Raw genomic sequence first — 24,297 nt, 5'->3', positions numbered from 1 at the left:
AGGTGCATTTGTATTTGCACTGATCAAAGTGGACTGTACAGTCTCTGACTCGATTACTAATTATCTTTCTATTAAGCTTAAAGAAAAACAAAACCAACTAATTTCCGCATAGCCAGAACATTAAAATTCACCTCCTAACATACTTCTCCTTAGATAACAAAGCAACTAGCACAGAGTGTTTTCTACTACAAATTGCTTAAAGTTATGATAAGGAAAGCCAAAGTCATCTTTCAGAAAAAATGCACCTCTTCCACCACCATCACCCCATCATCTAATTAGGAAATGCCCTTGAGAACTAATTGCCTCTCTGAGTCTTCCACTGGGGCTTTAGATTGACAGGTACTTTTCCATTTACTGAAGGATTTTCCAGTCCTTCCAAAGTAGAAAGATGCTAATAACAGCCACAAAAGATTCCGAACACAGGCTTGCACTCTGACAACAAATAAGGCTATCGGGCTCATGGCCTCAGCTGTATTTGGTAGGTGGGATGTCCTTGTTCATTAAGCACAATATGTTATGTGGTGCAAATCAACACTGCAGATGTTTATCACTGGGCACAGCCAAACCTTTGTTCGCTTCTGTACTTTTAAGTACAGAGACAGATATTAGATCTAAGATCTTGAAAAATTACCCCTAATTGAAGGACACAGAGACACTGAGCAACATGAGGCAGCAAACCCCATTTACTGAGCCATGAAATTCCTTGTCCCTGTGAAATGGGAGAAAGAAAATACGGCTTTCCTCTTTCCTCCTTTTGCAGTGAAAACAAGGGAAGGAACTCAAGTTTTTCTTCCAATACAGTCCAAAAATCAAAACCACTTTGTTAATTCTCCTGCTTCTGACACTTCATGGATTTCAGCTTTATTTTAAAAAAAAATTCTATTACAGCTCATGGTGAATTTAGGCAATGACTTGCATACACAGTATTCCATGCACTTTGTATATTTTTCAGGACAAGTGTACCTCTGCAATCCATGATCATTTCTTCAAACAAAGCAGCTTTTCAACTTATTAGAGAGCAAAAATAGTCTTCAGTCATAACAACGACCAATTCCTTGGAGCAATCCTCCTCCTTTGATCACCTGCTAGACAATTTTTCAGTTTGTTTCAAAGTCATTCAATAAGGTTTACTCAGCTGGTACTGACCAGAGAAGGAGAAAGAAGTAAAAGAAGAATGAAGACTAGGAAGAAGGTGCTCTCAAGGCATCTTTTTTATTCTGGGAGCCTTCCAAAAATCATGTGCAATAGATGGCATCTCAGCAAAGGCCTGCACAAGAAGCCTGGCTAGATGTGCAGCCAGGAAGGGCTTGAAACCAAGGATAAAATAGTGGGTAGGCTGAGGAAGGGAACAAAACCAGAAGCCTCAGGCCATGTCCAGCCTCAGCAACCGGAGGATACAGAACACAGCATAACACAGGCAGAGGACCAAGGAAGCCAGCAAGGGCACCTCAAAGCTGAACTAGGGACTCACTACTGAGGAACAAGTCAAGGAGACAAGTGAAAAGGACAGGCAGTCTCTCTAAAAATGTTAATTAACTAGAAACAGGAGCCTCAACATTGTAGGAGGCACAGACACATTTGTGAGTGTGTTTTCAAGTCTCATTTAATTTCAGTATACACCCACAGATCACAACAAGAGGGACATATTTTCCAATAGTTCATCCTATTTCTGAACATACCGAATTTCTTTGACATGCTACAGACACAATCTAATTCCCCAATTCATCTCTTCATATTACTCCTTCCCCCTGCAGAACCTGCTGCCTGATCACTAAAGGTATGGATGCCTGCAAACAGGTGTGTGTAATTGTTTTGCTCATGTCTCAGATGGTCTGACCCCAAACAACTCCAGTCTGGAAGCACTGAAACCATATCATCAGGGTGCCATGCCCATGCCAACTGTCTGTGCCATGAGATGAGGAAGAGAGGCTACTGCTGATTTCTTCTGTCTGAGGAAGAGAGGCTACTGCTTAGTGTCATGCTACCACAGCTTTCAGCTGCCTCGCATACTCCCAGATTGGAGGGCAGACAGAAAAGCTTGCATCTGTCAGCAGCTATCAATGTGCCCGAGGAAGTTAATCTTTGGCAGAGAGGCAGCAGGTTGTACACTGCAGTACCATGGCACCCACTAGACTGTCGGAGGAATCAAAGCATTTCTTTCCACCTCCACAATCTATGGGAAGCGGGGCTCCAGTGTCTCTCTGCCAAGAAACAATCTGCTTCAGACACGATCCTGCCACAGAGGGAAAAAAAGTCACGCCTCGTTGCCATCAGCAGCAGAAATATTTTAAGTCCTTATCATAAGAAGGCTGTCATCACAATCCAGCTTGAGACCCCTTGCTCTCTATCATTATGGCACTTTGCAGTGCTGTATTTATGCCTCATTCCAACATATTGGAGAAGAGCACTCTTGCTTCTTTTGCGGCTCTGCTGAGTGTCATCATCTGCATAAAAAAAATCTAATTACAAGAGGTTTTACTGTGTAACAAACATCATCTCCATGTGCAAAACAGAGGTTATTTCTCCAGTTTGGAACAACCCTTATAACACTAACATGACACAAAAAGCCAAAGGAAAAGATTAAAATCATGTCACAAGAGCCTGGAGAACCACAGATATCTCGTGAATCTGATTTGGTGCACTGCTGCAGTTACCATGGTTAGAAGGTCAGCTCTCAAGTATTCATTTTCACAGTCACTGTTCAGATTGAAATTTGACCTCTAAAATCCCCCAACACAAGCTGTATTTTTGGTTCTGCTTGTTCATGTAAGTCAAACAGCTGCCGGCTACTAAGCGTTCCGTAAACTGACCTGTTGATACGGAAGGGAGCCGCTCATTCCCTTCCACCTCCTCCCACCCCTCTTGCTGAAACTAGCAGGGCTGATCACAGGCATCAGACAAAACCTTGCCAGACATGGTAGGTTGCGAGCAGAAGGAGGTTTGTGAAATAAAAGTCACATCTAGCTGCTGCCCCCTGAAAAATATAATTTCTCTAGTATGGAGCAATGTCAAGTAGCCAGAGTGATGAAATAGCATCGACTTAATTCAACTGTACCAAAGGAAGACAGGAATCCACATTTCACTGTATCCCTGCAATGGCAGCAACAAAAAATAAACTTGCATGAGGGAAAAGCTTTCTGTATGATAAAAAGGAAAAGTACACTAGCAACCTGTCTTTATTAAAAGCAAGTGACCTGTAAAAGGAGTAAGAGCTGCACGTACAGTTCCCAGTATGTACAAATGTCTTAAGAGTCAGTGACTGTGATGTAGAAGATAAGGAATGAAAAGCCAGAAGGAATAAACAAGCTCAGGCAGGGATTGCTTAAGGGAGCTGCTGATTTCTTCTGTCTGAGGTTTCTGTAAGCACAGCCCATTTTGCATGGGCAGGCATAGCTCTGCTCTGCAGTGAAGCCTCAGTCACAAAAGAGATTGTGATGGACATTTTTTACCCCAGGACTCCCTGCAAGGAGCAGCCTTCATATCTGACAGGTGCTCTGAGGAGACCGGCCAACACCAATGTGTCCCTGGCCTGCACTTGCTACACACATCTCTGATCAACATCCTTTACAGAGGGAGGCCCTTCTCAGCTCCCACTGCCACTGTTCTTTTCCAAGGGCAGAGAGAGAATGTCAGGACACAATAAATGGCCTTTGGACATACACATGATGTTTTCTGGAAATGCATAGTCTTGGCATTATGTTGAATATTTATATAAACAGCAGTGCTTTAGGATTTGGGGGCAGCATGTAGAGCTCCGTTTTACATGACACTGCACAGGCTTCAGGCAGCAATGCTAAACCAGCTGCATGGACTTCCTGAACTACTAAAAGGACAGGTTCTCTCTTTCATAAAAGGGTAGATTATTTTCTCTTTGGTTTGGTAACAAAGACTATACCTGGAATTGAGAAGGGTTACAGCTACAGGTAAAATCTGTAATTTTCAGTCCAGTTATTTTTAACCAGAGAAATCACTCTCTAACAATTTTTATAGTAAGTAATCTAACTATGTGTTATTCTCGTGTCAAGATCTCAGCTGGCTTAGAACACGCTGATATCAATCCATGAAAATATTCCAAACTAACTCTAACATAATTCCAAAAAAGCATATCCCATGCAAAGCTTCAACAGAAGGGAATCCAGAGGTTATAACAGAGCTTCTATTTGCCTTCACTGTAGACATGCAGTGAAGTGGTTCCAGATTCAAAGTAATTTTTTAATAACCTGTTGGGTCAGAAACAGTTCGACCTCTCTCTTCATAGTTTACAAAAAGAACACCCAGGCACACACTCTCTTGGTACCATTTTGCAACAAATACCCTTGCACATACTTTGATAAGTGAACAGATAACTCCTCCAATCCTGCACAGTTGGTTGATCATTTAGCTGTAAACAAATGCCCACCTATCACTTAAGCTAATCTGAACACGATGAAAGTCACCAGTCACATAGCTACTCATCTGTGCTGTATTTTCTAGGGCACGAAAAACCTCTCAGTTTTGGTCAAACTTTACAGAAGTCTTTCCCTTGCCATAATAGTCAACTGGCACTTCTTTGCCCTAATTAAAAATTATAATGGGACTAAACTGAAACTTCTCGTGCAATACAGGCAAACAGCTATGAAGACACGTCACAGTTGGATGGACTTTTGCAGAACTGGGTTCATAGGTTACACTACTAACTTTATTTAGAAAAAAGAAAGTTTAGTGGGTTAATCTGCTAAGTGAGAATATCCATCTCGTTTCCCTAGAAAGTACTGGAGGGATTTTGCATTTCTTGTGGGAAGCAGGAACAGACCAAACTTTCCACAAACACCACAAACAGCGCTGTTCACAAAGCACATCAGTAGTTCCCGGCACAATACACCAATATGACCTTTGTGGGGATATAGAACAGCTAAGGTGTGACTTATACTAAATTTACACCTAAACTGTGATTTATGAGAAAGAACATAATTAAATACGGCTCACAAGTCAGAACTGGTGAAATCTAAAAGACCTCAAAGAAAGCACACCAATGACCAGAAAAAAAGGGACTTTCTAAAAGAACAGCACCGTCCTACACAACACTTCCTGAACACTATCCTTGGGCCCCAGAAAACTTTAGTAAACAGGGAAGGTATTTTACACAGCACACATATAACCTTATTACAGCTGAAATGTCTCAAGGTAAAGCACAAAGCTCTTCTCCAGTGCACCATCAACACTCTGTACAGCCCAAAACACAAAAGAAAGAAAACACATGGTAGTGTTCTCCCTCCTCTGGGAAATGGCTAAACTTCCTCTCCTCTGAAGGCAAGAAAAGTGGAAGGGAGAGTGTGAGAACTTTGCACCATCTTCCACTAGGGATGCATGTCAGAGTACGTGTTCCTTCTCTGCATCATGCATCACATATGCTCTTTACAGTAAGGCAAGCAAATCTCTAGTAATATTTATCCGCTCATTTTGCAGCTTCTTAGGAAAACAAAAAGATTGTCTCGACTGCCTGCAGCAAGAGAGAAGAACTGCCACTGACCCACACGGTCAAGAACAGGGCCAACCACCCCTCATTCAACATACCACCACCAGAGAAGAAATGTATTACAGATAGATGAATTAGATTTAAACTTACACAACTCTCTGTTAAATGATTTCTCAACTTTCCACAGAAGAGGTGGTGTTCTGTCCTATGGTTGATCCACCACTTGAAGGTGAGTGAGGGGGCGTGAAAAGAAAGAAAGAAAGAAGTCTTCCAGGTTGTGTGCTACAACAGGGAACAAAAGATAAAGTCTGCTGATACTTGCAAACTGTTTCCTTTTTTGATGGGACATTACATAGAGAGAAGCAGAAACTTCAACAATGTATGGTTTTGGCCCAATTTGATTAGCAGATGAAGTTGTAACTTTTTAGAGTCCATTACAAGGAAACTGCCAGAAAGCACCTCAGCAAACAGAATCAAAACTCTGTCCTACAGAGACAGCAGCTGTTGTCTACAAGTTTGCTCAAAGAAACCAGCTGATCATTTCAGTTTATATTCAGCAGATACAAGTGGATAAGAAAATCATAAAGTCCAGACTTTACAAGCACATAAGAAGCATTTTTCTGCCTCTTGTAAGAATTGCACATCTGGGAGCAGGTAAGAGCTAAAGTCAAAGGAAATGAGAAACAAAGTAGGTAAATCAAGAAACCAGTTATCCAGAAAGAAAGTGCATTGAAGGACTGATATTTTATCTCTTCACTTACCCTGGTAAAGCTGAATGAACCTGGGATGTAAGGCAGACGTGATAATCCCATCTGGCAACTCTCTCAAAAACAATTTCAACAGACTGGCTGCTGAGTACACATCACCATCTTTAACAAGTTCCACCTCTTCTCCACGCTCGTACTGCAGACGCAGCTGCTCCACCATTTTCATGCTGCCATTTACTCTGAAGAGACCTTCCTGCGTCATACCTGTAATTATATATTGCCGGTAAGACTGATCAGAACTAAGACATCCCAGTGACACGATGAAACAGATATTTAGTGTGAATAATATACATGTAGTAATATAAAAGAGAGCAATTAATACACCACAGTTTAAAAAAAGTATTACTTTGTCCCCAGAAACCCCCTCTAGTCAAGTAGCTGGATTATGATAAATAACAAATACTAGTGACAAGATCTTGAGGCCTGGGATACTCTCTTGAGAACCCACAAAACTCAGTGGCATTGCTGTAACCTCACACTACGGAGAAACCAATTCAGACAGACATATTTTGAATTGGTATATTTCAAGAGAAAAGGATCCCACAAAGGACTCTACAAAACAGTTCTGCTGTTTCATTTTTGCAAGTAGCCCATTATCTTGAGCAGGACTCTGCCAAACTCACACATGTGACTACTGCCAGCTTCGTGTTTCAGGGTAACAGGTTCTTACACGTGACCATCATGAAGCAAAAACATCTGAACATATGCTGACTGCCGCAGTAACTCCATAATGAGTACTGCAACTTTATGATAGTAAGAAATCTCAGTGAGCAAATATTTATTTTGGACAGCACAAAGACCAAAGTATTTCACAATGAAAAAGAAACGGTATCTATCACCACAGGTTAGACAACCCACACCCAGTGAAGGAGATGTAGAAAGAAGGAGGCTTTGACAGAGCAAGCCAGACAAATCATATTATATCTAACATCACTTTCTAGGCATTTCTTGAGATTCATAACCTCCTGTGAAGAGCCTAAAACTGAACTCAGTAAACTAATTTTCCTCTAGAACACTTTCACCACAAACATTCTGCCTTTTCTAATACTGTCTATATTCCTGCTTGTTCTTCTTCAGAAATATAACACTAAAAGGATCAAAATATATATGGTTTTCATCAGTTCAGACTAGACATCATGAAACAGCAACCTTAACAGAATGCTTCCAGTCCAGGAAGTCAATTCTGATGCAGCAGAGTTTGTAGAGAAAAATAATCTCTTTTATTGGACCAGAGGACAAATGGCTCTAGTAAGGGGAAAAAAACGGACAAGCACTCAAACATTTTACTCAACTACTATGAAATAGTGCTGACAGAGTTTGTATTCCTGTATTCACAATGAAATCCATTTTTATGTGGCATGCTGTGCTGCCATCTCGAGGGCAGAAAACACCTCATCTCAATCATGATTTTCATTTTTGCAGCAAAGAATACAGATCAAACTTCCTTTCTTCTTCCTCAGTCATTTACAGAAATAAAGAGAGGCTAGAACATCCTGATAACAGCAATCAGACTACTAAATACAAAAGAGGGAAATTTCACTTCATCTATATATTTGGAAATAGGCAGCTTAATGCAAACTTAGTTCAAGGATGTATCTTCCCAACAGTCAGTTCAGCCTGGTTCTCTGGTCCTCTGTTAAAAACGTCTTCACGGTTAACCTTGCCATTAATACACAAAACAAAACTTATAAAGGCACAGGACGCTCATTTCAGGAACTTCTTCCCATGTAAGAGAACATCTTTGAGATCTAGCTTGCAATTTTGAGAGGGAGAATGGATTGTATCTTTATTGGGGCTAGATAATCAACTTGGCATTCAGAAGCCCAGCTAATCTAGCTGCAGAGTAGAAGACTTGGCTTGTTTAGTCCATATTTGGGACACAGTTGTGTGGGATTCTGATCTTTTTATGGAACACAGAGTGCAGCCCACAACTTGCAGTCAAGAGCGTTTGTCAGCTTCTGGTTTTGATTAAATCCTAACTGATGCAAAACTTTTTCCATCCTTGCTCTTTCAGTGTTCTAGCAAACCACTTTAAGGCAGGTTGAAATAGATCAAGCAAGATGCTGCTGTGTAAAGGTAGGACCACATTTTAAATTTGCACTGTACCCTAATCCAAGCTAACTTTCAAGCCATGATTGCATCTATCAGCTTCTGAGGATCTATCAAGATACTGTCATGGAATCTAAGGCTCTGCAATTGGATTATCATTACTGAGTAGCTAAAAGAAAAACCTTAGGGTAAAACCAGATGTAGCTTCTTACAAGATGAAATTATCTCCACAAAACCTTTTCCATTGCTGACCAAGCACCACAGAATACATCTGTGCACCAGTGGTGCCCTAGATTTCTGCAAGGAGATTTATTTCAACAACAGGAAGTCCCATTAAATGAGTGCAAAGAGGAGCTAAGAATTGAACAACTACCTCCTTGAGGGGATTAATAACTAGAATCTATCTGAAAACCTGTAAGAACATGTATTCCTTTTCAGTAATGTTCTCTGATTGGGAGGAGGAGATGGGGGTATCCATGAATACCTCTGTATAGATACTTACATCCTCTCACTGTCAAAAAGTGTTAAAGACAAATGTTTTGCAACTAGAAAACAACACAAACCTTCACAAACGAAATACATTCTATTTATAAACCGAACATCTTGTTTCTGAGAGTGTGTTGCTACTTAACACTGTAGTTTACCTTTATAAACATATTAAAAAGTAAGTTCAGCATCAAAGTAGGAAAAAAGAAAAAAGGAAGCAAACCATATACAGTAATATTCTTTGTCTGTGGTTAGTACCACAAAAAGAGAAATATCTTCTCTTTGAAGAGTCTTACATAAAGAGTGCAACTAAGCAAAAGTGATTCCACTAAGCTTACCATGTTGAGTGAGGTACTCGACTATATTCCACACAACTATTGGGATACCGTTTTTGCTCAGTCCCTGCTGCTGGAGCTCCAGAAGACTCACACCAAACACCTTCGGACAAGTTGAGTCCCTCTGCTTGTTCAGTGGAAACACAGCTATCTTTTTCATGTCCTCCTTCAATCTCACAGTCGTTTTGCTTTGCTTAAAGGAGTAGAGGAAAAAAAAGTGGATTAGTCACATTTGCTGTAGAAGGTTGCACAGTCACAACATAAGCACATGCATCAAAACTGGCTTTTACACTCCAGAATAAGATTTTGGTCTTACTTTCTTTTAATCCACAGGAAAAATATCTGTGAAGTAGGAAAAGAAAAATTAACAGAGAAAGAAACTAGAAAAGGAACAAGAAAAGCATGTAGATGGTCTGTAGTTATCAGAGAAAGACTTTTGTAAGCAAGTTTGTTACTAGAATAACAAGTAACTACTACGAGTCACAGGAGACTGCTCCTGTAACTCATGAAGTTCATATGGATTACAAAAGCAACTGGACAAACACAAACAATCCCAACACACCACCATTAGTTCAGCTTGTCTTCAGGATGCCTGTCAGGGAGAGTACTCTGGGGAAGGTTTACTACACCTTTCTTCCAAATGCTATTCATTAGGGATTCATTTTGGCCACTGTCAGGTGAGATGGACCCTTATGAAAGATTTTACGTTATGTTTAGTATCTGCTAAGTCTGAAATTTAATTACTGAAGTTTTAATCTTAGAAACAGACTATGTAATCTAATCACAGATAATAAGGGGGGTGGAAAAACAACTCCACAATAAACCCTTAATCCCATAGGTTCTTCTGGAGGCACAATGTTCTCAAAAGTTTTGAGGTGCAGTGGTAGGGAAAACATAGGAAGATAGTCAGTAAAACCCAGGGAAATAAAATAACACATGACAAATTTATAGGATCCATAATAGGCAGAAATCTAAATCAGCCTACAGCACTGACATTTGGAAAGACCGTTCAAGGCAGAGCAGCAGCATCACCCATCACAGGGTGTGATCACACTGCAGGAACTGGGGGCCACTGCTACCACAGTTCAAGCTCTTTGTCCACCACTTGCATGGTGCTTAAAAATGAACTTATTCCTACTGTGTTTCATTAACAAATCGGTAGTAGAAACATAGAGAATACTGTATGGTAACACAAAAATGTGCTCAGACTCTTGACTAAGTCTTGGCATTTTATTGTATTAAGACAGATTTTAGCATGGCATACATGTTTTATTTTAAAAAAACTTTAAAATCTCTTCAGTTGTGAGCCCATATTTTTACTGTAGCCTGTAAGCTACGTGAACATCTGCATCAGTGCTGCTATTAAATATGACTGTCCTTCTTTCAGACATAAAATGATATGGCAGTTCAGCCACTTTGCTGTGCTTTTCCCATTAAACACAGCTATTTGAAGCACGTGTGTTCTACAGTCCCAGGTCCTATGCAACACACCTGATATTTACAAAAGACATTGCTTATATAAACATCATAAATATGTTTTACTATTTGTGAAACAGAATTGCAATATCGCATTCTTGTGACCACCTTATAAATATTTATGATAAACAGTACACTCACCAGTGTTTGAACTAAAATCTGACCGACATTAAAATACCACATTTCTTTCAGAGACATGTTCCCATTCAAGATTAAATGAATAATAAATGATTTTTATTCCAAGCAGATACACACCAAGGGAAAAATCATCTAGCCTAGGTTAAATTCAGAAGACAGCAAAAATCCTTTGAGCAGTTTCTGAGCAGCTGTGATGCTCAGAGAGCTTTTCCAATTAAGGCCTTCAATTAACCTCACAATCTTGCTCAGTTACAGCATTTCCAGCCTGTTTCAGCATTCGAAAACCTGAATAACTGAGTTGGACTTACTTGGGGAAACTCACTATTTAAATTTGCATGAGAATCAACAGACGTTTCCCATGTTTCCAGAAACATGGGACCTGAGAAAATTTTTGAGCTTGTTTCACGACCTGGAGAGGCTGCGCTAACTAGAGAACAAAAAATTACGCGGTTATCCAGAATACACATCTAACCAAAATCAATATAAAATCATCCCCTCAAAACAGCTCTGAAACAAAGAGTTCAGTGTTAAGTTGCCTTATAGATGGAACATCCGACTTTACACCGTGAAAACGTGTCCAAACATTAACGCCACTGTTAGTGATCACAAGACTGGGAAAGCAACTTAAACCATCCCTGCACGATGCCGCCAAAAAGTGCCGCCCAGACAAATGGAGAAAAGCTATTTATACGCCACAGAGACGCACTTTTACAGCTCATCTAGGAACTTTAACGCGGGGAACACGGCAGCGCAGTTGCTCTCTGGCTTAAATAATGGGGAATAAGACCGACTGGAATTGTCTTTATTAATCTTCACCTCTCCCAAACGAAAGAGCTGCCGAGAGAGAGAGAAGGGAGAGGAGGGGAGGGGAGCCTTCGGGAGAGCAGAAGGCGTCGGGCCCAGGCCGGGCTCTCCTCCCCCGGCCCCGCGACGGACCCCGGCGGGGCGGGCGGGCGGAGGCTCCTCCAGCCGCCATCCATCCCCCCGCTCTCCGGCCGCGCTCCGCAGCCGCTCCCCCGGCAGCGCCGCCCCGTCCCCGAGCCCGTCCCGCCGCCAGCCCCTACTCACGCGTACGGCCAGCGCCCCGGCCCCCATCCCGGCTCCCGCTCCGCCCCGGCCGCCCGCCCTCGCTGCTCCCGGCGAGCCCCTCCCGGCGGGAGCTCCGGCCCCGAGGTGCCGCCCGCCGCCCCGGCCCGCCCCGCGGCCCGCGGGGGGAGTGGGGTCGTTCCCCCGCCTCCCTCCGGAGCGGCCGGGAGGGCTCGGCGGGGGCAGCTCTGCCTCCTGGAGCCTTCCCGGGTCATGGCGGCCGGGCCGCGGGCCCGGCGGCTGCAGCGGGCGGTCCCCGGGCATCGCCGAGGGCCCGGGCCGGGACCTGCCGCTTGGAGCCCGGTGCCGGGTGGGGAGGGAGAGGAGCCGCTCAGCCCGTGTGCGAGCCCGGGCTCGGGCACAGCCGGGCCGCCGCTGGAAGGGTCTCCGCGACGCCGCGTTCAGCCCGGTAACGTTAGCGGGGCTGCGGGAGGAATCGCAGCCGGGCAGCCAGGGAAAACAAACCTTCCTGCGCCATGGTACTGCCAGGGGCCCTGCGGAGCACGGCGCGGGGCAACGCGTGGCCTGAGTTTGGGAGGTGTGAAGCAGTGCAAGAGTAGCCCCCCTCCCCCCCGTGAGTGTTCATCTGGGGACACGTTGGTGAAAGAAGTGAAAAGTTAAAGCAAAAAGTGGAGGGCAGGACACCCTTCACAGCTAGCGCCTGCCAGCAGTCACGGCATGGTGGTGGTGGTGGTGGTGGGAAGAAGAATTCACTCCCCCGTCGCCCTTCTCCCGGTCACTGCAGCCTGGAAGCAGTGTTTGTCCTAGAAATTAAGAGTGCATTTCAAAACAGAACTGTAGAGTTCTGGTGTTTCAAATGTTCGACTTTTGTTTGTTTGTTTGTGGAAGAAAAGCACCCACATTTTTATTTCTGTATCAGATGCAAGCACTGCTCGGCAGGGCCTTAGCATTGGGATAGGAGCAAAGGTCTTTGGAAAGTGTCTCTCAGAAATACCCGCTTCTGGTACAGGGACAAAAGGAAGTCTGTCCAAATAGAGTAAACGGAAGGAAAAATAAAATTTTATCGAACCTTCCAGATAAGGAAAATGCTACCTGCAGATCTGAGCTTTCATGCACAATTTCTGTTTTGTTAAGAACTGTAATCACAATCTCCTTCGTGCTCAGTTTTTGTTTTCCTCTCTAAGGTAGTCTAACCCAAAATGACTAATTTCCCAGTTGGCACATGTGCAAGAGAAAGTTAAACTTAGTGATAGGTAGCTTTGGTGTTTTAATTTCACTTTAGGACTCTTAAAGTGAATTGATATAACAGCCTCCTCCACCCTCCTCTTTACTGTAAGCCTCTAATGTACTTTTCACATAAATCACAGACTGCTCTTTTCTTCTTAGTTCTAATGGCGTGCTTCAAGCCGTAAGCCAGAGAGGGAATGATGAGAAACTGCAGCTCTCTGGAGACTTCACTTGGGAGTGAAGAGTTCAGACATGAACCCACAGTAAACAGAAGCTACGGTGTTAAGGTTTCATCAATATATGTTGAGAGGTAGCAGGTACATCCTATAAAAAGCAAGACCAGAAGATAAGCATTACCATCTCTTAATCAGAGCCTTGAAAGTCACGCTTCTGCTAAGTCACTGGAGCACTTGGGGCTATGATATCCTGGTAACTTTTCTCTGGGTTAATAAAGACACTTCTGGACTTGCTTAAAGTCTTGAGAGAGCTGAAAACGAGCATACTCATCTCCTGTGTAGCAGAAGAATCAAAACCAGACTGAAACTTCCTCAACACCTTTGTCCCCTCACAACTTTTCCTCATCAGCACCCCACGGGGCCAATGACCCCTCTGCAGGCCAGAATAAGATTCACCTGAACTTTTCCTAACCCAGCCTAGGAGTAAATACATTCCTTCCTGCACCTTCCACCCTTCCCACAGGGACATGTTTCCATATATCCTGATGTTCTTCTCCTCCCTTTACTGAACCACTGCCCTTCAGGATGACGGTTCAAAAGAAAGGTGTGATGAATGGGGAACAGCAGTATTCTGGCACCACAGAAATCAGCCAAGACCTGCTGTGGTATTTGACTGTAGGTTGCACCCTGATCAGGAAGCCTTCACTGTTTTCCTTTAAGCAATTCAGAAAACCCTTAGAAAACAAAAAATCAGAAGCAGCCACGCCTATCACAGAGAAGCAGAAAACTCCCCAAACCCAACAACAAAAAAGCATACCTCTGTATATGACCCCCATTATGCTATTTCATTTTTTCTGGCTAAGGTGTTGCATCAAAAAGCTGTCTCTTTCCTTTTCTGCTCCTGAGAAATTTTATACTGCATGAACAGAACAACTGCAGGATGCGTGCGTATTTATGCAACTGGTCATAAACTATGTCTAGAGCCATGAGAGCTCAAATCAGAGCAAATGCATCGTGAAAGACTAATGAAAAGTCTGTGAGACCCACCAGTTGGGTATCCCTAGCTTTTGTGACATATGCCTACTTTCCTTGGGTCACACAGTTGTTTCCTTTAGTTCTCAACTATGCTGTTATCATCTGTGTGCAAGAATAGCTCGGTGTCTTTTTAACATGCCTGTCTTTTTAGGGGAACCAAGAGAATATATTCTCTAGCTGAGATACACACCTCCATCATTTACTCTCTAATTCCACATAACTGCTAAAAGCTAATGTAAAAACATTGCAAAAGACAGGCTAATAAAATCATGCAATGAATCAATAGAGGAAGAAAAATATTTTTTTTCCCTTCCACTTGTTTACAAATAAGGCATTTAACCTCAGATGTTGAAACAACATTCCCAGAGGGAAAGAACAGCTGGGATAGTGTTAGAAGTTCAAAGAAACTGCCTCACACCATTTCTGTGAGTAATGCCTTTGTCTCTATGATACCATATGTTGCTTTAACCTGACTATTATTCATCATTTCCACTGTAACATCAGAATTCAGCACTCATTTCATAACAGCCCACATAAAAGCAGGGTGAAAAGAAGTGAAAGAAGTGTCTACTGCCAGCTGTGGCATCCTTGAACATTACTGTTTCCTCCTGGTTAGCCCAGGTAGCCAGCTGCGGGATATTTGCTGTGACCTTCCAGGGCACTCACGAGAAGGCCAGCCCAGCTAAGCATGCGGCATACTTGAGTGACCTGCATGGTGTAAGACCTGGCAGCTGCAGGTGACAGAAGGAGACAAATCAAGAAACCAAGGAACACGCAAGAGCAGCTAGAAATTGCCAGACCAACATGTTAGAGTAGGTTTAGATTACATATTAGGAAAAAATTCTTTACTGTGAGGGTGGTGAGGTGCTGGAACAGGCTGCATACAGTGTTTAGGTCCAGGTTGGATGGAGCTCTGAGCAACCTGGTCTAGTGGAAGGTGTCCCTGTCCATGGCAGGGGGATTAAAACTAGATGATCTAGAGGTCCTTTCCAACCTGGGCTATTCTGTAATTCTATGATCTGGCTGACAGGCTTGTCTGCCATTGAGTAACTAACCAGAACTTCTCATCCAAAAAGCAATGACAAGACACCTTTTCTTGAAGAAAATAAAAAGGCGTGCAATAAAAAGCATGTGATTTACTTCAATCAAGACACCTATGTGAAGTATTGAAGGATTACTGAACTGCTTAGACTCAGTGAAATACAACTATAATGCTAAGGAACCAAGGAAAAATAAATAGCTATCAAATACCTGAGTCCAAATTAATGTATAGTTTAAGCAGCAGGGTTACCAGCCTACTGAATCAATGAGATGGAGGAAGTCATACTAGTTATAAAATTATTTCAAATAATACCAAGTTTCTTCAGGCTTACCTAATTGCAAATTTAAACATGTCTATGTAAATTGACATTTGCAGATTTGGTGATCTCAGCAATTTTTCTGTAAAAACAGTAGCATCGTAAGACTGTGTGATAATTTAGGTTATGATCTGGGAAAAACTGGATTTTTAAAACAGCAATAGAGTACCAAGAGCAGGAGCTGCTGCTGCTACCACACCAGCTTCTGGCTTGTAGCACAACAGAGAAATCTCTCACCTCCCCAAATCAAAACTACGACAAAGCAATCAATTTTTGCCTGGGCAAATTGCTATGCCTTCATGAAGCCATAGTAAAAACCACCATGGTTGTTAAACTTATGTGGGAGAGTAAAAGCGTAAAGTATGTTACACAATTTCTGCCTAAATGCAATGCAAGCTGTCTGACAGCCAGACTGCTCCTGAGGATTTTACTTCTCTGTAATGCAGCCTACGCCTTCCTTACAAAGAAAGAGGGGAGCAAAGACATGCCAGCACTTAGGCTCAGCCTGCCAGTAGTTGGGGCTAGCAGCACAGTCCTGCATCCTGCTCTCCTGGGTAACCAATGCTGGAGGACACAAAATAAATATAAATAAATATTCAAACAAACTAACTTTGCCAGGCAAAATGTGCCTTCTCACCTGGCACCTGCAAATCGATCAGTTTTCTGTGGACCTTTTTCTTGTTAATGATAATGCCTGCCCTTCAGTGGCACTAGACCAAAATACACTGGGTTTTGGAGTCAGAATAAGGATGACTTTCCCCCAGATGTTGTTCTTGTAAGTGGATTAAACATCTTAAATATGTAAAACTAGTATTAATATTGGAGGGTTTTGTTGCTTTTGTGAATAAATACATGACTACCTTGCACATCCACCTGAAAAGCAGACAACGAAGGGGACTAGAAACTGTCTCATTTTCCCTTCATTGTGTTGTCCAAATGAAGAAACACCAAAATCCACTGGGCAGCAGATGGAGGACAGAAAATTAAACCAGCATTTTTGAGAGCTCTTTTACTGAAAGATGAGGCAGGGATTTGTTGTGTGACTCTTTTCCAATGTAAACCCTACAGAAACAGCAGGTTGAATTTTTAATGTCTTCACAGCACCTTTACCCTTCAAGGCAGAGGAGGATGTAGGAGAAGGAGAAATCTTATATGAAAGTTACGATTCCAAAGTAAAAAAAAAAATTGTTAGTCTTGAAACACAATTTTGACTTTTACCAGTCCTTGAATAATGTTATTCTGCTGCTCAACATTATCTATGACAACCCATTTTATTTATACAAAATTTCCTTTAGAAAAAGTCAATATTTGTTGGGGGCATTCATTACTACATGTGACTCTTCTGAAAACAGAACACTCTGAATGACAAGTACTTCATCATATAAACAGCACTGCAAAAGAAAGCACAGAAATAATCAGTGGTGATAAATAGGAAAAAGGATTTATAAATAAATTATTTTTTATTGTAGGTCAACAATGAAAAATGTCCAGTACCTACATTTTGATATAAAAGTTTCAGGGTGGGGCAGAGATTTTTTTTTAAGGTTTATGGCTTCTGGTACTTGAAGTTTCATTTTCTTCCTCTCCTCACTCACCTTTTTTGCCTTCCTACCGCTCCAGGTAACTCTAAACACAAATTTCATCTAAGTGCTGCAGTGTTTGCTCTCTCTAGGGCTCCCACATCCTGGAGCAAACCAGTGAGAGCGATTACAGCTATTCACAAAGACAGCAGTTGTCCCAAACTGATGATGAAAGGATGTATCACCTCATAACATGGATGATGAAAGATGGGATTTTGTGTGCTCAGGCCCCTTTCATCACCCCTATATGTGTGCAAGGCCTAAGTAAATGCTGGCTAAATGAAGGGCTGAGCCTGCTAGACACTTGCCTTTAGCTCAGAAGGAATGGGAGGCTTCACTACAGTAACTTACAGAAAATAAATATGTGTGTGATGAATTTTCTACCAAAACCTTTCAGAGGCTGCCCATTGCTATGTTGTGAAACAGAGCCTATTAATCATTTCAGCCAAGCTACCACCACTGCCAGCTAAACATCAGATCTGCAGGGCAAGGACCTGCCCGGGCCACATTTTAGCCTGGATTTCTTCCCTTGGCCACTTGGGACAGAACCTTTGTGGGTATTTGATGACTCTTGAAGTTAAAAACCAAAAATAAAGCAGGTCGTATAAGTGTAGAAATGATTTAGCTGACTAAATCAATAGTCAGCTATTGTCTGACTAATCATTAGCACACTAATCTCTACTTAGTGACACATACGTATTTTTAGAGAGAGGTTTGCCTCTTACTGTTGCTGCAATGTTTTAAAATTAGACATGGAGTTGCAAGCAGCTCAAATGTTTTGTGGCAAACTACATGACAAAGATGTTTTAATTTCAACAAAGCTAAGAAACAGGTTTTTTTCAGACCCAAACATCACTCAATAATAGCAATTTATTTAAGAATTAATGTATCTTGCCAGTATGCAGGCTCCAAATAATAGCAAAAAAAGGAGGTCCCTGAGTGGGCAAGGATCATAGAGATTCATTCCTGGAGGGAAAGAAGCATTTTCATACCTGGCCTAAACTCGGGCTTACATCCCCATCTTGTGGCGAAAGGGGATGGGTGCAAGGCAGCAAAAGGAAAGTACACTTTGTGGCCGAGGGTAACCCGCGGTTTCACAACGAACCAAGCAGCAGGGATGCATAAGGCATGTCCTCTTGCTGAAATCTCAGCAAAACTGCATTCCAAATAGTTTTGCTTGGTGTAGAAAGTGTCTCCATCCCCACATTGTGCCAATCAGTTAAAGAAATCTGCTTGTCATAGTTCAATCCCATCTTAGCAGGGGAAACCTAAATTTCATTCTATTAATTTCATGGACTGCTGATAAGTTTTGGATCAGATCTATTAGTTAAAACCAGGTAAGAAAACCAGAAAAGCACTGCCAGAAGAACTGTGGGCACAGTGCTGCCCTGCCAGTCTCAATATGCTCATTGGTTGTGGGTGTCTGACTTTGAGCACACACATTTTAATACACCCACCCCACTTCCGAGACAGACATATTTCAATGTTTCCAGGATTTCCCAGGGAGATAAATAGAAAAAAGAAGAAAAAAGTTTGAGGACAATAAATGTTTTTGGGGTTTTTTTTGCTATCATATTTTGGTAAAGGAAATATCTCCAATATTACATATCAAAAATGTTCATCTTTCAGTACCAACTACATGCAGCAGACCAGGTTAATTTTTTTCCTCCTGGAAATTTCATTTTTTATGTGTGTGAGTTTAATCTCACAGGTAACAGAAATCCCTGATGCAGGGAAAGGATCCTGCCCATTAATTTGTATGAGCAGAGAAGCCTACATGACAGGATTTGGACACTGGAGACAATCCACTCATGAGGGAACTCGCACTTAAGCTCTGTGGTGCAAACATATAACATTTGCATTTAATCTGACCCTGCTTTAGGAGTCTCTGGTCTATGAGGGGTTTGTCATTGCCCATGAGGAGAGCAAAAGTCATCCTTTGTGTTAAATCTCTGAGGCCATATCGTGGCCCCCAGATGCTCTGCAGAGGATAAGGAGGAAGATCTTGTGGTGGCTGTCATTGCCCTACAAGTTTTTTTAGTTATATTTTTAATTTATCAGACATTTGCCAAGTGTGTAAAATAATCACTTTGAGAGTGAATGGCATTTGACAAGTTGATTTACTGTAAAAGTCAGCAATCCCAGCTGAAGCCAGCTTAAATTGTCGTCAGAAAGCAACCTGTAAACAAACCTGTTTTGGTTGCAAATTGTGCATCCTGAAGCCAAGCAAAACTCAGTCACACCAGATTTTGTAAATTTGACTTTGTCCAGGTTTTACAGACTTCTTTACTGTTTGTTCAGCGCCCTGAAAGCTAGTACCAAGGAGTGATCTAGAGCTCAGCAGAGTCTTAGCAGGAAAAAAAAAAAGTTTTCTTCAGAAGATTTTTTTTTTTTTTGTAAAATGTTAGCACACACCATTTTGGCTGAAAATCTATTATTTCAAGTCTGAAATTGCCCCACCACAGCACACTGACATTCTGGCCAGATGATCCCTGCTCCTACCCTTTTCTTTAGCAGAAAGGCCAGGATCTGCTTTAGCTGTAGCCTGATAATGAACTGTGATGAAAATACTAGGATCTGTGATTTCCAACTGAATCAAATAAATATCAGTTCTGCTGTTTAAAGTATTGGCATAAGCTCACCTGCAGTACTGTGTTCAGTTCCTGCTTCATAAGAGGTTAATTTAAATGAAGACAAGTGCAGAAAACAACAAATAGAGAGGAGAAAATTCAGCTTGATGTTGGAAAACAAAGACTGGAAACAAATATGATTGCTTGCTGCTACAATATAGGAGACACCAGAGAGAGGAGAGAGTTGTAATGTATGGAACAAATTTGGAAAAAGTCAAACTGGCATCTGTGGCTTGTGAATAATTTTAGGGTAGAATACAAATATTTAAAACCTAGTCAAGTGCTGGAGTAGCCTTTTGTATGGAGGAGTAAAGGCCAGAAACCTAAATGGTCTGAAGCTGGATTATGTGATGGAAACATTGTTGCAGCAGGAAGCAGTTCTGGGGACCCAGTAGATTTTTTTTCCCATCTGTGGTCCAAGGGCAGGCTTGATAGGGAAAGACACATGACATGGCAATTCTGGCTCACACTGTTTTACAGGAACTGAGTTTCCAAGTTGAAATCTTTTTGAGTTTGGGACTTTCCCTTTTTCAGCAAAAGAGACTTATCCATGGGAAGCAGACACATTCCACAAACATGCTCATTTAGTCAATAAGCTGTTTTCCACTGAGAAGTCGTTCATCTGGAAATTTTCAAGAAGCCCCAGCTCTAACATCTACTTAGATGCAAACCCCTTGGGCAATAGCCTCCACTCCTTGTTTCTTCAGTGTCAAAGACCCTTGGTGAGATAGACAAATAAAGGATGACCAGACAAGGGAAGTAGAGAGTTCATCCAGCTTCTGCCATCTCGCCTTTCCATGGGCTGTCTGTAAGAGGAGAGGGCAGTGAGTGACTCTGGCACACTCAGACAGTGGCTAGGCTGGAGAAAGGAGCGCTGCAAAGATGTAAACCATGTGATGAATGTGACCATAGAAAACTCAAACGCAACTTTGCAGTGCGAAATGTCTTAACAGAATACTGCTGAATGAAAGGGTAAAATAATAAATAACAATAAATTATCATTTTCAGTAAATTAGCCATGGGTTGTGTAGATGAACAGGAGGTATGTCAGGAACATAGGCCACAATAAAAACCCACGTAATTATTTGAAAAATTCCATTCCAAGAGGAGAAAAAGTGGGATTGAAAAGCTTGGATTTATTTTAAAGATTCCAATACAAAATTGTTCTATTTAAGAAGAAATCGAGTTTTATCTGCTGCAGCAGAACCCTTCTCTCCTGCTTGCCTGCTCACTCATCCTGTGAGTCACGCAGAGCTCTGTATATCTTATACATCTGGAATAACAAATTTTCTTCCTGGAGAAGATTAATTCTTTGTTAGGTTTTCCACATTTTTGCCACCTACAAGTGTATTGGGGAATGCCATTCAACAAGCTTGAGTTAGCACAGAATTCAGCTCAGCTCTTTCACAAAGCTTTTTAAAAGCTTGACGATCAGCAAGATGCACAGGGGATGCTCAGCCACATTCATTTCATGATCTCACACTGCCCACAGCTCAGGAGTTCCAAGTACAATGCATAATTTTGGTTTGTAAACCAGCTTCTTTGCAGTGTCAGCTAGTCAGAAAAACCCCCATGCATATACACATGCATATACACAATGTGCTTCTTGTTGCAGAAAGAAAGAGGATTCTCCATGCTTGGGAGTTTCTGTGGGGAAGCAGTGGAGACAGCAGCTCTCCTCCAGCTTGTCAAAGCCTGGCCAAAAAAAAAAAAAGGATGTGCACAGATCTCACTCAGACATGACTGATTGCTCTAATTTACTCTTGGGTTGGTTTTTTTTGTTTTATTTTTCCCATAGCCTTCTTTTCCTGCTATAGCTGACAACTGATTTGGTGCCTTTGCCGGCTTGGAGGCTGTAAAGTAATTTTTACTGTATCTCTCCCACACAGCGCCTAATGATTTGGAGTCACAGCACCCTTGCCTATAAAAGGGAACATAAAGCAGTGGGAATCACTGCCACTTGCTGTACCTGTCCTGAGTGGAAACAGGAAAGTGTCCATGCACAGATAATTATGTTTATATTTCACAGCCCATAGGGGCCCATAGGGGTAGTAAGGGTCATACAGGCACCAGGGAAGGTCAGTGAAAACAACATAGCTTGCATGTAGATGAAACAATTATAAAGCCCGGTTTCCTTGAATAATTATATTCACCATGACAGGAAAGGAGCACAATCCCCATTTCACAGTGAAGATATAGACAGATCCTGCAGTGCCCTTCTGGCAAGGCCTCCCTATGCTTCATTTGCAACTTGGGGGGCAAACTGAAAGGAAAGAGTATGCCCTGTGAATACCCAAAACAATAGACACCCGTGGCTCCGTCCCCCCAGGGGATGCTTATCATCAAGGACACCCCAAAACCATGGGCAGTCAAAGACAGGACCACAAATGCCCTTCTGAAATTTTGACTCAGAACTCTGAGTTAGCAAAGGGTACCCTTGCTTGTAGCATTAGAGAAATTTTCAAAGACAATGCTGGAATTACAAGGGAGTTTAGATTCTCCAAAGAATTCTGCTCCCAGAAGTACACAGCATACAGAGGTACATAACAGCACAGGAATACAGCATTGATGTGCACTACTCACTGAAGGACCTCTTTGTGCACTCAACCTCTCGGGATTGGTCTTCATGAGATGCCTTAGAGTAGAGTCAGGATTCAGAAGAGGAGAAAACAGCAACAAGGTAATTTTCATAACTCATGTCCTGCTGTGAGTACTTGCTAATAATTGCTTTCACTCTGGATTATGGAACACAACACATCCAACCTCATCTGTTTGCCCGATCTATTTTCTATTTTTTCCCTACCCAAGCAACTTCTTCCTTTCCCACTATTCAGAGTCATATGCAAAAAAAGGTCACTCTTCAGTATAAGCACAGGGATCTCAGAGAAAACTCACAGATCATTGCCAACGCACTGATGACATTTTCGCCTGTCCAGTAGTAAAAAGAAGGGGCCTGGAGTTTGTCTTGCAGCAACCCAAGCTGACCTTTGCCATCAATTGCTTTTTACAGAGGTTGGCAATGGACAGAAACAGGCACCCATCAGGGCACTGAAAGAAAACCCTCTCCTGAGGAGAGCAGCACCAGGGCTCTGCCTGCCAGCTCAGGGCCACAGGGAGGAAATCCCCTTTATCAAGCCACCCTGATTCATGAGAAGCCAAAATAATGGCATGAAGGATAACAAGTCCCAGAATAACTCCAATTAGATGCATTTGTGATTAAGGACCTCAGAAGACAGTAGCAGGGGCACTGGAGAAAGGTACTGACCTGAAAAATACACTGTGTATGCCAATGGGGAAAAAAGGATGGTGCAGCACAGGGAAGCAGGGGAGGTGAAGTCTTGCCAAGCCCAGGAGCTACTCAATGGTAAAATTTCCTCCTGTTGCCTGCAGTGAATGCCCAAGTGCTTCAGCAGTGCTGAAATACTTCACAAGCACTTGTCAGTGTTTTGGACATGTTGAATCATAGGTTAACCAATTAATTGATGAGTACAAGTAGAACACCTGACCTTCCCAAGGACTAAGGTGCTTGTTCACACCATCACTGCTACCCCTTCTGACTGTTACTACAGTTAGTAAGAGCCAACAGAAGCACCTCAGTTTTTAAGTCAGCTTCATAATTAATATTCAGACATGGTGCTGAGTATTTTGTGAGCACCTGATTTTTTTTTCTCCTGTTTGATATTATCTATGTCTAATCTTTAAATCCAGATAGAACTGGTATGTTCTTCAACTGTTTGGTGGTTTTGCTTGGATTTGCTTTTTCCTCTTTCGCTTTTCTGTTGAGCAGATCTTTAAACTGCTGTCACTTACTGACTTCCTTGTGGCATACATTTATACAACACCCTCAAATTCTACAGCAAAAGAACACTGTTTAATCTGCATCACTCAGAACTGAGGAGGAACTGTAACAAGGGCTGTCTGTACAGCTTTAACTTGACCCCAAAGGCAGATGCATCAATGACACAATCACACAGTATTTTTCTTCAGAGAACCCCAGGGCAATTTACCACATGAGGAGTGTTTTCATTTCTGTTACTGAGTGTCTCACCCTAAGCCTTGTGCTGGACAATCAGGCTGGCATATTTCCTGCAGAAGATTCAGTCAGAGGAACACAAGGGAACAATCCCTCTGTTCATCCTATCCCAGCCCTTGCTCTAACTACAGTTGCTGCTGAACCCAGTCATTTGTTTCTGCCAGAGTCTAGAGAGTCCTAGAGACATTAAGTTCATATGCTTGGCTGAGGAAGAGGAAATAGGTAATTTTCATGCCTCCTGCAAGGTTGGTAGGCCTGTAGGCTTACTTCTTTGTGGACACCAGTGTCTCCCCCTTAAAATCCATGTCCATACCTCAGGTGTCCTTGGCTCTGCAGTACTGGAAACAACTGCTTTTTTCCTGGTACTCATTCCCATGTTGATGCTGGTCACTTATGATTATTTTGTTTCCTTGCCTATGATTGGGTTTTTTTAAATCTTTCAGTTCCCTGGACCAGAGCAGTGGCTCTGTGAATGCTGGAGAGCAACTAGCAGCAGCATGAGAAA

The 24,297-nt window shown here is 42.2% G+C and overlaps 1 protein-coding gene across 6 annotated transcripts in view; it reads right to left on the bottom strand.

Moving 5' to 3' along the window:
• Positions 1–23,824, bottom strand: part of FAM13A (family with sequence similarity 13 member A) — a 139,733-nt gene extending 115,909 nt beyond the window's left edge. For 2 of the 6 annotated variants that reach the window (XM_027706556.1, XM_027706559.1), the window contains exons 1-3: positions 10,710–10,770; positions 9,096–9,285; positions 6,217–6,426 (exon numbers count right to left, since the gene is read on the bottom strand). In XM_027706556.1, coding sequence (XP_027562357.1) covers positions 6,217–6,426; positions 9,096–9,285; positions 10,710–10,766 — 457 coding nt within the window. In that variant the 5' untranslated portion in view covers positions 10,767–10,770. Of the gene's footprint in view, positions 1–6,216; positions 6,427–9,095; positions 9,286–10,709; positions 10,771–11,774; positions 11,847–22,342; positions 22,395–23,024; positions 23,305–23,807 lie in introns of those variants that run through there. The other 4 variants (XM_027706561.1, XM_027706560.1, XM_027706557.1 and 1 more) reach the window with 4 other exon arrangements.
• Positions 23,825–24,297: the final 473 nt, after the last annotated feature.

Source organism: Neopelma chrysocephalum, unplaced genomic scaffold (genome assembly GCF_003984885.1).
Source record: "Neopelma chrysocephalum unplaced genomic scaffold, ASM398488v2 Primary Assembly neopelma1_382, whole genome shotgun sequence".
NCBI classification, from domain to species: Eukaryota; Metazoa; Chordata; class Aves; order Passeriformes; family Pipridae; genus Neopelma; species Neopelma chrysocephalum.
This window is presented reverse-complemented; position numbering and strand designations above follow the sequence as displayed.